This window comes from Anoplophora glabripennis, unplaced genomic scaffold, assembly GCF_000390285.2.
Source record: "Anoplophora glabripennis isolate ALB-LARVAE unplaced genomic scaffold, Agla_2.0 scaffold313, whole genome shotgun sequence".
In the NCBI taxonomy this organism is placed as follows: domain Eukaryota; kingdom Metazoa; phylum Arthropoda; class Insecta; order Coleoptera; family Cerambycidae; genus Anoplophora; species Anoplophora glabripennis.
In genome coordinates this window covers 542,701-557,653 of record NW_019416419.1, presented here as the reverse complement: position 1 = coordinate 557,653, position 14,953 = coordinate 542,701, and the positions used below count along the sequence as shown (strand labels likewise).

General features: G+C 30.9%; 1 protein-coding gene across 1 annotated transcript in view; it reads left to right on the top strand.

Annotated features, from left to right (window-relative positions):
* The first annotated feature begins 341 nt into the window (after positions 1-341).
* LOC108908522 (low-density lipoprotein receptor-related protein 1) overlaps positions 342-14,953 on the top strand; it is a 124,890-nt gene continuing 110,278 nt past the window's right edge. The window contains exon 1 of the mRNA XM_018712579.1: positions 342-654. Coding sequence (XP_018568095.1) covers positions 552-654 — 103 coding nt within the window. The 5' untranslated portion in view covers positions 342-551. The remainder of the gene's footprint in view (positions 655-14,953) is intronic.

The following is a 14,953-nucleotide window of genomic DNA, read 5'->3' as shown; positions in this document are numbered from 1 at the left end:
AAGCTTATCTAAAACAGCGAACATTAGTGTGAATTATCTTCTCTTGTTTATACTCAAAGGTATCAACAAAGATGAGCGAAAACTGTCGGAAAAGTAACTCTTGTGCTTAGTTTTTATAAATGCCAGATAATTTTTATTGACGAAACATTTTAAAACACATAAATAAGTGAGAAATATGAATAAAAAATATTTTTATCGATAAATGTCATTTTATTGAAAGGATTAAAGCATACGAAATTTCACGATTTATTACGATCTATCTTACGAAACCAGTTTAATACCATCTAGTAATTCTGGGATCCCTGGGTTTTGTGCATGTTTTGTGTATTATTTTGCTTTTGGTGTGTGTGTGTATGTTCAATCAAAGGCAAGCGGTTTGTTATTTTATTAAGAGAACAAGGGTTTGAAATCGTATACCTACGTTCCTTTGTGCTGTAGAATTTCCGTGAAGGAATGCTAACAGTGTCCAAGTCTCTTGTTCTTCTGTACTAATGAAGCATAATCCTAGTTAAAATGTGAAATATTTAATATAATATATTTGTGCCGGCAAAATGGTGCAAAACTTTAATTTATTGTTTCTTTTCGGATCATCTTTAATAATAATTGGATCTTGGGTAACAGCGACGTTTCCTCCAAAGTCTTTTTTGGAAACAGGTAGGTAAATTTACTTTTATAAATAATGTAGAAAGACTACCCTAGTATAAGTATGCAATTGTACAAAAAAGTGATTTTCAGAATATTAACATTACTGCTTTAACATCAAATACTGTAGGCAGGCAATAAATAATTTGTAATTTAGTTTAGAATTTTAATAAAACAAAGTGGCTGAGAATAATAATTTTGTACTGAGTACTCTTTATATAGAAAAAAAAATCTGCAATATAACTTAATTAACACAATATTAAGGCACTTAAGTTAATCATGGTTCTTAAAATCTCAACATAGCACCTACATTTTACGCATAGAAGGTAATTTGTGCCTAAATTCAAAAAGTAATAATAATAATCATTATTAGATATAACTACCAGTACTACCACACAATATTAACGTAGGACCTAAGCACCTGGATTTTCCTACAGTTACAGTACCTAGTGTTTCTAAATACCTACCTACCTAAGTTTTTGAGGGAGTAACCTCAGGAGTAATTTAGTGTACGATCTTGAGTAATATTTGAGTAATATTTTAGTAATATTTGGGCACAACTGATCAGCGGTTTTCTCGATTAAAAATTCATTATATCCAGAAATAAGTAAGTTTCGTTCTTCTTGTTTTAGATAAATAGGTAGCTATTTAAGATACATAACTAGGCGAATTTATTAAAAATTCAATTTAAAATAGCGATCTATAGGTGCAGTATCAAATTAATATTTTTCAATTATTCCAGTTTGAAAAATTCAATGTTTTTAATTTTGAAAATATCAAATTAAATTTTTAGCTAGATCGTTCCATTCTAGATTATAAAACTACTGGTTCCATTTCTTCAAAATAACAAACGATAACGAGCAATTTGTAAATCAAAATATATTTGTTTGCCACTTGTTTTGTAAGTGGCTAATTAAATGTTACACAGATAATAAGAAAATGTGAAAATATTTGGAAAATATTCGTTAACTACCGAAGTAATACATAATTTATTTTTGTAATAATTTTCTTTCTATTTCGAAGGAAATTAAACAAAATTTTATACCTTAAAACTACTACTTCCACAGAGACTCCACTATATTTAGTGGCAGGCTCCAGTATTTTTTGGATTTTTTCCGAGACTACTACGCACTTCCTGGGAATTGAAACTCTTTTGTTTATTTTTGTTTCTGGTCTTTGTAATACTCTTATTTTTGTCCGTATCTTACTAAAAGATACCTGAGGATAGATCTACATAGGTGTTTCTGAAATAAGTGCGTTGCTTCAAAGGCATAATAGAGGATGTGAAAATAAATAATCGGAAAGAACGGAAGAAAAATAAGTAGCTATCTTTATTTCCATAACTCTGTTTTTGTTTATTAAAACTAGTCTATGAAGCATACTTTTCTGATATCTTGAAAGACAACCACGCTAGGTACTTACATTCGAATCTAATATTTCCGCATGCACTTAGAAATATTGCATAATATTTTGTAAGGGTTTTATTTGTCGTCGCACTAAATATCCGAGGAATTATCCCTTCATACTCGCAATACCTCGAATAACTCCAAATTGAAGGAATATTATAGGATAGCGATTTACAAATACACTTCTGGAGTGTTTCCCTTGCGGTGTCCAGTGCGCTTTTCTGGACGGGGCTATCTCAGACGCAAACTTATTTGTCCGGTTCTGTCCTACATGCATTAAAGAACAGGAGGCCAACTGCGCACAATTTTTATAAATCTTAAATCCTTAAGGCCGATTCTCATTAGACGAGCAAGAAACCGGATCGGCAACGGCAGGACAGGGCACATACTCGTCATGGGCCGAGTTTTCAGAGACAATAGACAATTCACACTGCGACAGACATGCCGCAGGTAGTTCCCTAGCTTTGCGAAATAATGTTCGCGACTTCCATTTTGGTAAAAATTGTTCTAATCTTAGATGAAGAAAAGCAAGAAAATAAAAAATCCCGAAAAAGGAAAAGACGTTTTATTAAATTACAAAATTTTATTGTTAAGAAATTGTGTTTGTTTTAATATATCTGAATAGATTAATACATGTTTAATAAATATACCTATTGTCTGAGTATTTTTTGTGAGAAAAATCGTAAATAACCTCATTTTCTCTGATATATTCAATAAAAATTTCATCTTGTTCTGACGAAACTCAACTAAAAATCCTATGATTGCAAGTTGACTGCCTGGAGAGTATTCACACTTGTCGGAACATGCTCGGCACATGCCCTGCAAATATTCTTTCGGAAGAACGTCGCGTGCAAAGTCTGTTGCTTGCCGAGACGCTGCACGTATAGTGTGAACTACAATCCTCAAAACCCATAAGATACAGTTGTTAAAATATTTTGCCGAGCCGGTGCTTTGCCTGTGCCGAGCACATGCCTTGCACGCAAGTGAGAATCGGCCTTTACTTTGACGTTTGTTTTTGTTTGTTGAAAATAATGAAACTAATAAATTCCACAAAGAAAAACAGGGTTTCTTTTTAATTAAAATAATGTGTTGAGAAACTACATTCTTGTAATTTAGAATAAAATTTCACAAAATTGTTCATTTACCTACTAACTTCAACTTTAAAAGTACCTATTCTTTCTCAGAAAATAATAGTGGCTGATTAATGTCCCTCATGATGTGTGCATTGACCAAAATTTGACACTACATTACTAGTAGTAATGTGAGCAGTACAATGGAAAACAATGGTTTACTACCAAAAATTCTGTAACCGCCGTTTCAGGGCTTGAAAACTCGAAAAAAATTGATTTATTGAGCGATCACGTCTAGGCTGACTAATATACCTCTAACTATAATTTTTTATCTTAAAATCAGTATTTTTGCATGTAAAACTGTAATTTTTTTAATGTCGTTTAACTTTGGAACAATACATTTGATCGAAAAATCTACAATCTTTGTTTTTTTAAGTAAAATCTAAATCTTCAAACTTGCTGATAAATTACTAAAGCATATTTGGCCTTCTTCGTTCGGGAAATGCATTTTTAGATGTAATTGAAGTGTCAAAATATAATTTTTAATATAAATATGGTATATGATATACCAGCGAAAATTTGAATGTGGTTTTACCGTCTTGGTTAGTACGACGACATATTTCAAATCTTCACAAAAATTTACTCGAAAATGTCTTAATAATGTTAAAATTTAAAAGGTTCACCTTTTTTCGTTTTCAAAATATTAAAACGACAATCAACATTTCTAGTTTTTCTCCGATAAATTCAAAACGAAGAAAGATCAATGTCAAATTTCTCTTCGGCATGTTATTCGTTAGCAACTTGGTTAGCAACTTTGTTCTAATTTGGCCCACACCGTATATCTTAAGATAACCGAAATTCCCATGGTGTGTCTCAAGGGCGTCGCCAAGGGGGGGCCCTAGAAATTCGAAAAAAAGTACAAAAATATTCATCAATTTGATATATGAAAGTCGTCTCAATGGCCTAGCAATGATGAGTATACATAGAAAGCTTATTTTTGACAACAATGAAGATTTTATTAATAGAATGATCTATAAATTTTCAAAAAATCCGAGCTTATGTTTGAAGTACCTAATTTTCGTTGAATTTCTTTATTTTTTAAGTTATTTATATTTTTTTATGTTTTTCTTGTATTGAAAAGGTTTTATAAAAAATATTTATAACAAAAATTAATTCACTGTACCTATTTCTACCTATAATTTATATCTCGATTTATATTTCTCCTATCCTTTCTCTTATCTGTGTCTCAATAAACGACAAGCGGTATAGATGTGTACGAAGGTGTCTATAATTGAATTTCCTCGTTTATTATAGTTTTAAAACTTGATAAAAGGTAGAAATGAAATGTCTATTACAATTATATGGAAAAAACAAAAAAGTTTCAAATTCAGTGTAAAACCACCAGTTATGAAGTAGTCCATTTCATCCTGCTAAAGATTTACGTTTTAGCCATCCAAGAAGAAAATTGCGAAGGAGATGCACTATGAATTAATGAAAAACGCAGTTCTACCCGAGGTTATTATTCTGCAATTCATGGTCAGCCTGGTCAGCACTATAAATTATAATTACTTACTTCACTTCCAACGACCTTCTGGTTTTAGAGGAAATGAAATATACTATTATAAGAAGCAAAATTAAGGGAATATTTCTACAGTTCGTACGATATTTGCTGAGATAGAATTCCAAGACGAAATTATCGTCTGTTCCTGCATAATCCTGGAATATTGAATATCCGTTTATACTTGGAAATGAACATTACCATGAGTTACTTTAATTGCCCAAATTCAATGTTGTCATGGTAATGACTTAGAAGTTATAATTGGAATTTGTTTTTCAAAGTTTTCTTTTTGAAGGCGAATGACTCCACAACGAAACCCGACAGGAAACATTTTTTTATGAAGTACTATAACTATTTTGACCTCCCCTGTATACCCCTTCATTTTTTAAGTGACCTTTCCGGACACCCTGTATATTTTAATATTCTGAAAATAACGCGGTAAATTTCAAAGCACGCCCCTGCCGCGGTAAATTGTTGCAGTAGTTCCAATAACAGAACTTTATTGGCTTATTCTTTTCTTGGAATTCTATCTCAAAAAGTATTGTACGGACTGTACCTATGACCTACATCTTAAATTCTGTCCAGCTTTGTTATACATATTCATTATTTTGGAGTTAAGGAATCCTACAGGACTACAAAGAGAATGCGAAATACTGAAATATTTAAATTTACATAACAGTAATTTACGATATTTATCTTTTGTTTCATCAGAGCAAGTAAAAATTTTTATTGTTTTTACCTTCACTAGAATAATTCTGGCAACACAAACTCTCATTTTTAGCTAAAATAATAGTCCAAAGAAATTACACTTGGAGAAAAAAAATTGTTACCTGGACTTTTATAAGTGGAAATGGTAAAAGGGCTTATAATAAACCTAAAAAAATAAATGCGTGAGCAGGGGCGGCGGAGGGTTAATTTGAGGGGTTGAAAAGTTGTGAAAAATTGTATCATTGGGATTTCTGGCGAAAGTTGACGTCAAACAAAGAAGTATCCAATACAAAAGTTGTAGATCATGCAAAAATCTACAACTTTTATAGAGGTCACTTTTTAACACAACCGCAAAATTTCCAAGAAAAATGCGAAAAACTGGTTTGTTCTGATTTTTCGTTTTTTATTTTTCATTTCCGCAAAAATAATTTAATTTTGACGAAACTTGGTGAAAGTATACCTTTCTCTGTCTTAAATAACCTCAAATTTTTTTAGATAAAAAAATGAAGAAGTTTTTGAGATATTCATTTATTTCGGCCTGAAACACTTTTTTTTTCAAGGAAAAATTCTACTTACTACTTTTTTCGCTTTGACATACTTTTTGGGGAAATAAAAAAATTTGTAATCACAGTTCAAAAACATGCTCAAAAGTGCAAAAAAATAAAAAATGAGTTTTTCAGTAATTGTTGATAATTTGTTTAAATTACAAAACATTCAAAAACTGATTAAGTATACCATTCAATTCTATGGAAAAAAATAAAAAAAAACTGTGGCTCATTGTTTGACCCAAAACTTTATTTTTGTACTTACAGTATTGCTATAAACATCTAAGTCGAATTACAAATGCACAAATGATTAATTATCTCTGGATGATTTGAGATTTCAGAATACAAAGTATTAACTGCAAAGTCTATTGTTGACGCGAAATCCGAGAGAGAGGAGAGAATAAAAGCCAATACAGCACAAAACACCCAAACCATTTTTGTAATCCATAATTTAAAAAGTTGTACCTAATAAAAAAGTAATACGAATTTATGAAATATTTTATTATTTCTAATTAGTATTACTAACAGTAGTAAAACATTGTTGGATATAGTATCGACTTTTATACTGTTATGACTTCATCCAATAGATATTTTGAAAGCGTTCAGAGCCGTACTCAGGGAAAATTTTAAATTATAGCTAAAACAAGCTAAAAACTTTTTAAGCAATTACAATAGTAATATCCTCTAATTCAGAATTAAAAATGACTTTAGATTTTGTCATAAAAATAGCAGCGACGTATTTAAAAAAATTTACCCTGTGATGGCCCCTCGAAGACGAAACGTCGGATTGCAAAAATGTTGACGCCATTGTATAGAGCGAAAAAAGTGGCATTGTAAATATGTAATTTATTTTAAAATTCGTTTTCAAATAAAGCCAGAAAAAATTAAACAATTTTGCAAAATTTCGGGTTTTTCCGGATATCTCCGGAACTACCCGGAATTTTAAAACTTTCCAAACAGCATATTGTTAGGTATAAAAAAAAACACAACTTTATTCTAATCTGAAACACCCCGTATCTCTTACCGTTTCCTAGATCCTAATGGTATCCCATCCTTATTTTGGACACACTGTATATCTATGAATTCATCAAACTTTAAAAAAAAANAAAATATTAAAACGACAATCAACATTTCTAGTTTATCTCCGATAAATTCAAAACGAAGAAAGATCAATGTCAAATTTCTCTTCGGCATGTTATTCGTTAGCAACTTTGTTCTAATTTGGCCCACACCGTATATCTTAAGATAACCGAAATTCCCATGGTGTGTCTCAAGGGCGTCGCCAAGGGGGGGCCCTAGAAATTCGAAAAAAAGTACAAAAATTTTCATCAATTTGATATATGAAAGTCGTCTCAATGGCCTAGCAATGATGAGTATACATAGAAAGCTTATTTTTGACAACAATGAAGATTTTATTAATAGAATGATCTATAAATTTTCAAAAAATCCGAGCTTATGTTTGAAGTACCTAATTTTCGTTGAATTTCTTTATTTTTTAAGTTATTTATATTTTTTTATGTTTTTCTTGTATTGAAAAGGTTTTATAAAAAATATTTATAACAAAAATTAATTCACTGTACCTATTTCTACCTATAATTTATATCTCGATTTATATTTCTCCTATCCTTTCTCTTATCTGTGTCTCAATAAACGACAAGCGGTATAGATGTGTACGAAGGTGTCTATAATTGAATTTCCTCGTTTATTATAGTTTTAAAACTTGATAAAAGGTAGAAATGAAATGTCTATTACAATTATATGGAAAAAACAAAAAAGTTTCAAATTCAGTGTAAAACCACCAGTTATGAAGTAGTCCATTTCATCCTGCTAAAGATTTACGTTTTAGCCATCCAAGAAGAAAATTGCGAAGGAGATGCACTATGAATTAATGAAAAACGCAGTTCTACCCGAGGTTATTATTCTGCAATTCATGGTCAGCCTGGTCAGCACTATAAATTATAATTACTTACTTCACTTCCAACGACCTTCTGGTTTTAGAGGAAATGAAATATACTACCTAGGTTATTATAAGAAGCAAAATTAAGGGAATATTTCTACAGTTCGTACGATATTTGCTGAGATAGAATTCCAAGACGAAATTATCGTCTGTTCCTGCATAATCCTGGAATATTGAGTATCCGTTTATACTTGGAAATGAACATTACCATGAGTTACTTTAATTGCCCAAATTCAATGTTGTCATGGTAATGACTTAGAAGTTATAATTGGAATTTGTTTTTCAAAGTTTTCTTTTTGAAGGCGAATGACTCCACAACGAAACCCGACAGGAAACATTTTTTTATGAAGTACTATAACTATTTTGACCTCCCCTGTATACCCCTTCATTTTTTAAGTGACCTTTCCGGACACCCTGTATATTTTAATATTCTGAAAATAACGCGGTAAATTTCAAAGCACGCCCCTGCCGCGGTAAATTGTTGCAGTAGTTCCAATAACAGAACTTTATTGGCTTATTCTTTTCTTGGAATTCTATCTCAACAAGTATTGTACGGACTGTACCTATGACCTACATCTTAAATTCTGTCCAGCTTTGTTATACATATTCATTATTTTGGAGTTAAGGAATCCTACAGGACTACAAAGAGAATGCGAAATACTGAAATATTTAAATTTACATAACAGTAATTTACGATATTTATCTTTTGTTTCATCAGTTCTTCTATAAACAAATATTAAAAAGTTGATTTTAGTTTTCTCTTTGTTTTGAATCCTATAAAACTCCTGTAATATATTTGTAATACTGATTTTATGATAAAATCTGCATTTGAGTCTTTGAATAATACTTCTCTAATATTTTAGATGAAAAAATTAATACTTTAAATAGGCTCATTCAGAGTTTATTCGATATCCATGCTCCTATCAGAACCGTAAGAATTACTAAAAGGAGAGCACCATGGTTAACTGACACTATCAAACTGATGATGACTTTACGTGATACCTAAAGCTCTCACGAAGTATAAAAAAACAAAAAATATGCAACATTTTGATTATTATAAATCCTTAAGAAATGAAGTCAATTATGCAATTAAGAGGGAAACAAAGGCTTATCCTGAATTTAAAATACGCACAACTAGTAGTAAAAATCGAGGTAAAAATATGTGGAGAGAGTTTAGAAATTTTAATATTTATAATAAATCAACTCCTCAAGTGCCAGCGGCTTTAAGTAATGTTGAAGAAATTAATAACTATTTTGCTAGTAATTGTAGTAGTGCAGATAGTGTTGTTGATGCTAACATATTAAATAATTATTTGTATAACATTTACATGTTAATAATTCGTTCACTATTCAAATGACGTCTGATTTTGAAATGTTAACCCTGCTTTCAATAAAATCAAAAGTGTTAGGTCCGGACAACATAAATTTAGATATGCTGCTGTACTGCTGTCCATACATATTGCCATATTTGACGCCTATTTTTAACTTTTGTATTGAGAATAATGTTTATCCTTCAGTTTGGAAACGGTCTCTTGTCATCTCCCCAAAGTTAATAATCCAGAACAGTTATCGGATTTGAGACCCATTAGTTTACTTTGAGTGTTGTCTAAAGTATTTGAAAAAATCTTAGCAAATCAAATACGTCAGTACGTTAATGCTAATAATATTCTTCCTATACATCCATCTGGGTTTCGCCTAGGTCACAGTTGTGCTACTGCACTCTCGCATGTTACTGACGACATACACAAATAGACAATAACAAATTAACAGTGCTCATACTGGTCTCTTAAATAATACTGCTTCAAACTTCAAGTTAATTAGCTGTGGAGTTCCGCAAGGATCCATTCTTGGACATTTACTTTTTACTTTATACACTTCCGAATTTTGCAAAATACTTAAGTCTTGTAAGTCACACTTTTATGCAGACGATACATAACTATACTATTCGTTCAGCGGCAATGATACACAAATTGCGTGTGAGAGAATAAATCAGGACTTGGAGGCATTGTTAAAGATATCTGAAAAATTCTGTTTAAGTATCGACTCAACAAAATCGAAAGTAATGCTTTTCGGTAGGAGATCTGCTTGTAGTAGACACTTTAAAGATATCGCTATATGTGTAGGTAATGATATTTTAGAAGTAACAACTAGTGCCAAGAATTCAGGATTAATCATAGATTCTGATTTACGTTATAGATCACATGTAAGTTTAATTGTTAAAAATGCTTATACCAGCTTAAAGCTACTTTATAGCAGCCGACACCTCATAAATAAGAAGTGTAACAATTTTTTATGTGAATCTTTAGTCTTATCTCACCTCAATTATGCAGATGTAGTATATGGACCTGCTATCCTCAAAATTGAGCAGCGTCGTTTGCAATTGGTTGTTGGTGTAAGATTTGTTTGTGGCTTACGTAAGTTTGACCATGTTTCTGGTAATATGAAACAACTCGGTTGGTTGAATATGGACAACGTCGTTTGGCACATTGTTGCATTTGTTACCATAAAATAATTATCTCTAAGCAGCCTATATATCTTTACAGGAAAATAAGATTTAGAACTGATGAACAAAATTAAATATATGTTACTTCATAATGTATTGTCGTAGTCGTAGTGAATAGTGTTTTACCTAACCATGTTATGTTAGTGATAAGTTAGGGGTTGAGTGGAAGAACGTATGTAACTTTATGTTGCGTGATTGCGAACTCTGCCTTTTGCAGCATATTTATATATTATTATGTTACGTTATATTTTATATAATATATATATATTATATTATTATTTATATATATATTATAACTAATTGCTGCAATAAAAACCTTGTATTATTATTATTATTTAAGTATTATAAGAATTATCATGCATCTGGCCACTTGATATTCTGTACTCGTCTCTTATTTCTGAGTAATACTTACTACTGTAGTAATTTATTAAGAAACTGAGTAAGTATTTTAAATTTGGCTAACTGTCGGTTTCTTCTCGTTATTCTGATTTAATAAATTGCTTATCTATCGGATAGAAACATAAATACAATAAATTAATGGGACATTTTTAATCGTTTGGTAAATTGTCATCGTATAAATAAATGTACATGAATTAATGTTTCAAACTCCGCAGTTATACTGTATAAACTTGAAGAGTGTGAGTCATGACATCTTTAAACTAAATATGTAAAACGTTTATGGTAAACAGTGTTTCAAATTCTGTGCATACACATAAGCAATTAGCAGTAGCTACTGAAATCTGAATTTAAAATTAACGCGAATGTAAAGAGATAATAACTATTCTGTGTTAGTCAAAGAGCTAATAAAAATACGTAAGTATTACTTTTCAAAACAAAATCTCAAGGTGTGCAGATTTTTCAGTATATATGACTGTCTGAAGGTGTTGCAAACTGTACAGTAGTTAGGTGGTATGAATAAAAAACACAGTATCTATGGAGGTATCTATTCCGAGATCTATTCACTTGCTTATAATGCAATTTCCATTAAACGTTTGTAGAAACTTCCTTTATACAGTGCGTGAACACAAAGTTACTACATACTTAGATCCGAATTTAATACAAATAGGTAGAACAAACTATGTACGTAAGGACTGAAACAAAAAAAATTGTATAATTGTTACCAAAACCAGATCTAATCGGAAACGGAGTAAATTTTTTAAATTAAAAAGTAGCCTGTTTAGGCTATAATCACGGTTAAACTAACGAAAATCTTTTTAGCTCGCACACAACCAGTGATCGAATTTTAAAACTAAGGCATCTTCTAATACTCTTTAAAATAATGTGTCGCTTTGCCTCTTTTCTTTCCTGTAAAAAATTTGCGGGTAAATATTGTAAATAGTATGCCATCTTAAGAATTGAAATAAAAAACATGTTCTGTTCCATTTAAAAAGACGCAATGTGATGGATTGTCCTCGATAGATCACCCTGTAGAGAATGTCCTTCAGGTAGTACCAAGTAGATCTACTTGTTGTGTTTAGCACTTATATGCTTCGAAATTACTGCATTTGCGCCAGCCAACCTTGATACTGTTCTCAGTTTCAGACGAGTTTAAACTGTATATAACTCGGTATATAAAGCTAGTAGTGGTTCGACTGGAGGTCACTTTTACCATCAGCAATCAATCATTGATTTGTATTTCATATTATTATTTATTATATCTATTTTTTTGATCTCATAAAGTACCTAATTTGAGCGAAAAATAAAAACAATCCTAATATGTATATGTATTTATTTATATATTTCTGCATTAGCAGTGGATATTGATAGTTTATTTTCGTGAAAGAATACTTTACTTCCGCTTTTATGTTTTCTTTAAATCATTATATTTTTTATTATTAGCTGTCAAACATTTATTTTAAATTAATTTTAAAAAGTATCTCAAATTCTTGTTAAACGAAATTATAAATAGCGAATATTTAGGTATAGGTACTAGAGAAGTAGCTTTATAGATAAGCTAGTCAAAATATGCAAAATAATAGGCTCGATAATAGGTGACAGCTCGATAATACAAAAAAATACAAAATACCTCGCAAAATACTATTAATGGCATTCTTGACAGCAATTTACAGATATGTTATACAAAATTATATATTTTAAGATTTTATCAATATTTATACGTACTCCTTAGTATTAAAATGTAAAATTAAATTATCCAATTATTATTTATATATAACACAACAAACTATTGGTAATAAATCCATAATTAATTCATTAAATTCGAGATTAAGTTAATGATTTTACAATTTATTAAATACAGAACTTGTCTCTTAATTTGCTTGTGAAATTTATACGTTCAAAAATAAGAAGACTTCTAATATACGAAGTCTGTTCAGAAAATAACCGAACTTTTAAACTTTAGTTGTTTTCTTTTATTCGTGATTTCAGAATCATAACGAGTTACGATCCGAAATCTAGCAACCTGATTGGTTTCCATTGGATCGTAACGCGTTATGATTCCGAAAACATGAATAAAAGAAAAGGGCTTTTGTGTGTACTATACACACGAGGTAAGAATTCAAAATGCACAATTCCATTAAAGAGGCTACTTCGCTTACGTGAATTTATCTTTAATGCGCAAGCTCAGTAACATTGATATAATTTTAATTTATTAATTACGTTAAAAGTCAATACATATTGTTCTATAATTTTGAAAATATAAATTCTATAATTCTTTTTGTTTCTTATTTGGGGTTTGAAACTTCTTAAATATTTCTAATATTGCCAGAATATCGCGGTCATGAGTCATGACAAAGAAGACATTTTTTTGGCACTTATGTCCAAAGTATATAAGGTCGAAAATCGATCTAGTAAAAATACTTAGAAATTCTTCAGGATAATGTGTACTATGAGGTTGCCTATTATTTGGTGTATGTGATGTCACTACTAAAAAGTTCTTGAGATGCTAACCTCTTCTGCAATTGCTCTGACAGTCGATCGGCGATTTGGATGCATTAGATCTTTGACTTTCTGAACGTGGGGGCCATCAGTTGAAGTAGTGGAAGGCCTTCTTGGTGAAGGATCATCTTCAATTGACTGACGACCACTTTTAAATTGTGAAAACCATTCGTAACATTGCGTACGACCTAGAGCATCATCTCCGTAAGCTTGTTTCAAAAGTTGAAACGTTTTCGTGAGTTTTCCCAAGTTTCATGCAAATTTTTACGTTGCATTGCTGTTTTAGAAAATCGCACATTTCAAAAATCGTCACTAACACTGAACACGTTGCACTCAAATAACAATATGACGAAAACTAAATGAGATATCAACAATCCAAGGACTGTGATTAGAGAAGGTTATGCGACTATTTTCTGAATAGACCTCGTACAAGTCGAAAAATATTTCCTAAGGGAGTTTCCGCCTTTTGAAAGTGCGGCTCTGAGGAGGGTTTTATTCAGTATCTTCGAAACTTGTACAAGTAAATAAATTAAATTTTAAAGGACTGATTATTTTATTCTCAACATGATGGGTAGACTCACCATGTGGAGTTTGATTTTGTCAATAATAGGGTCCGAGTAAAAAGGACTCCAAATGCTTTATAAATAGTTTTTTCCAAGTTTTATAGCGAAAATATAACACTTTTTTTTACAAAAGGACCTCTCTCTCTCTCTCTCCTTATTGAACTTCGATAGGACGTTGTGCTTTCGAGTAAAATCGATTCTCATAGTAATATCACTTCCACAAAAATGTGTCACCAAATCTGGGTGTAGGAAGCATTTGGACATGTTTGATATTTTTCTTTTTCTTTTTTGAATGTAAAATCTAGTGATGAAGTTTTGCAGTCTTGGAACATCCTGTATATGTCATACTATCATTGTTTTCTAGAACATATAGGCAGTGATTAGCGGACTAAAATAAAGGTATAGGCCAAGCAAATTAAATTTTTACTCGAAAAAAGTCCTATCCGCGAGATTATTGTATAATTGTCTAAAGGAACATAATACAAGACATCTCTCATCTTGTAAGTCAAAAACTTTTATTAGCTAACTTCTCTATTTAAACAAATAAGTGAGGAAAACAGTTTTTTCACTTTACAATGAAAACCATCAATTTTAGCGAAAAGTGACTCGCAGACAGCTTGTAGGGAATAAAATTATCTACAAAATGAGACTTGTTAAATTAAAATCGGTTAATAAACAAAAAAGTTATTGCAAAAAAAACAAGAAAAGTGCCAATTTTTTAATTTGTTTATAACTATCGCATTTATTGTTAAAATTTTATAAAACCTATGACAAGTTGAGGGTTTTGTCATACTTTAAAAGTGTGCCAAAAGTGGGCGCTGTAGGTGTAATAATTTTCGCACAATTCAATTTGTTTATAACGGAGGCTCCAAAAGTTATGCACTTTAAGCCTCTGTACAGGCGTTAATTTTCAACCAAACATGATTCTGAAAGCGTTATTGTAATCTTAAAGACGTAATTAAGCGACCTATTAAAAAATATCACCGTTTTTTTACATTAACATTCTCAAATTGTGCGTTTTTCGCTTATAAACAATTTGAATAAAATTGTTGCTATTTATGCAACCTCACCGAAAATAGATACAATGGATAGCTGGCAAAAAAATA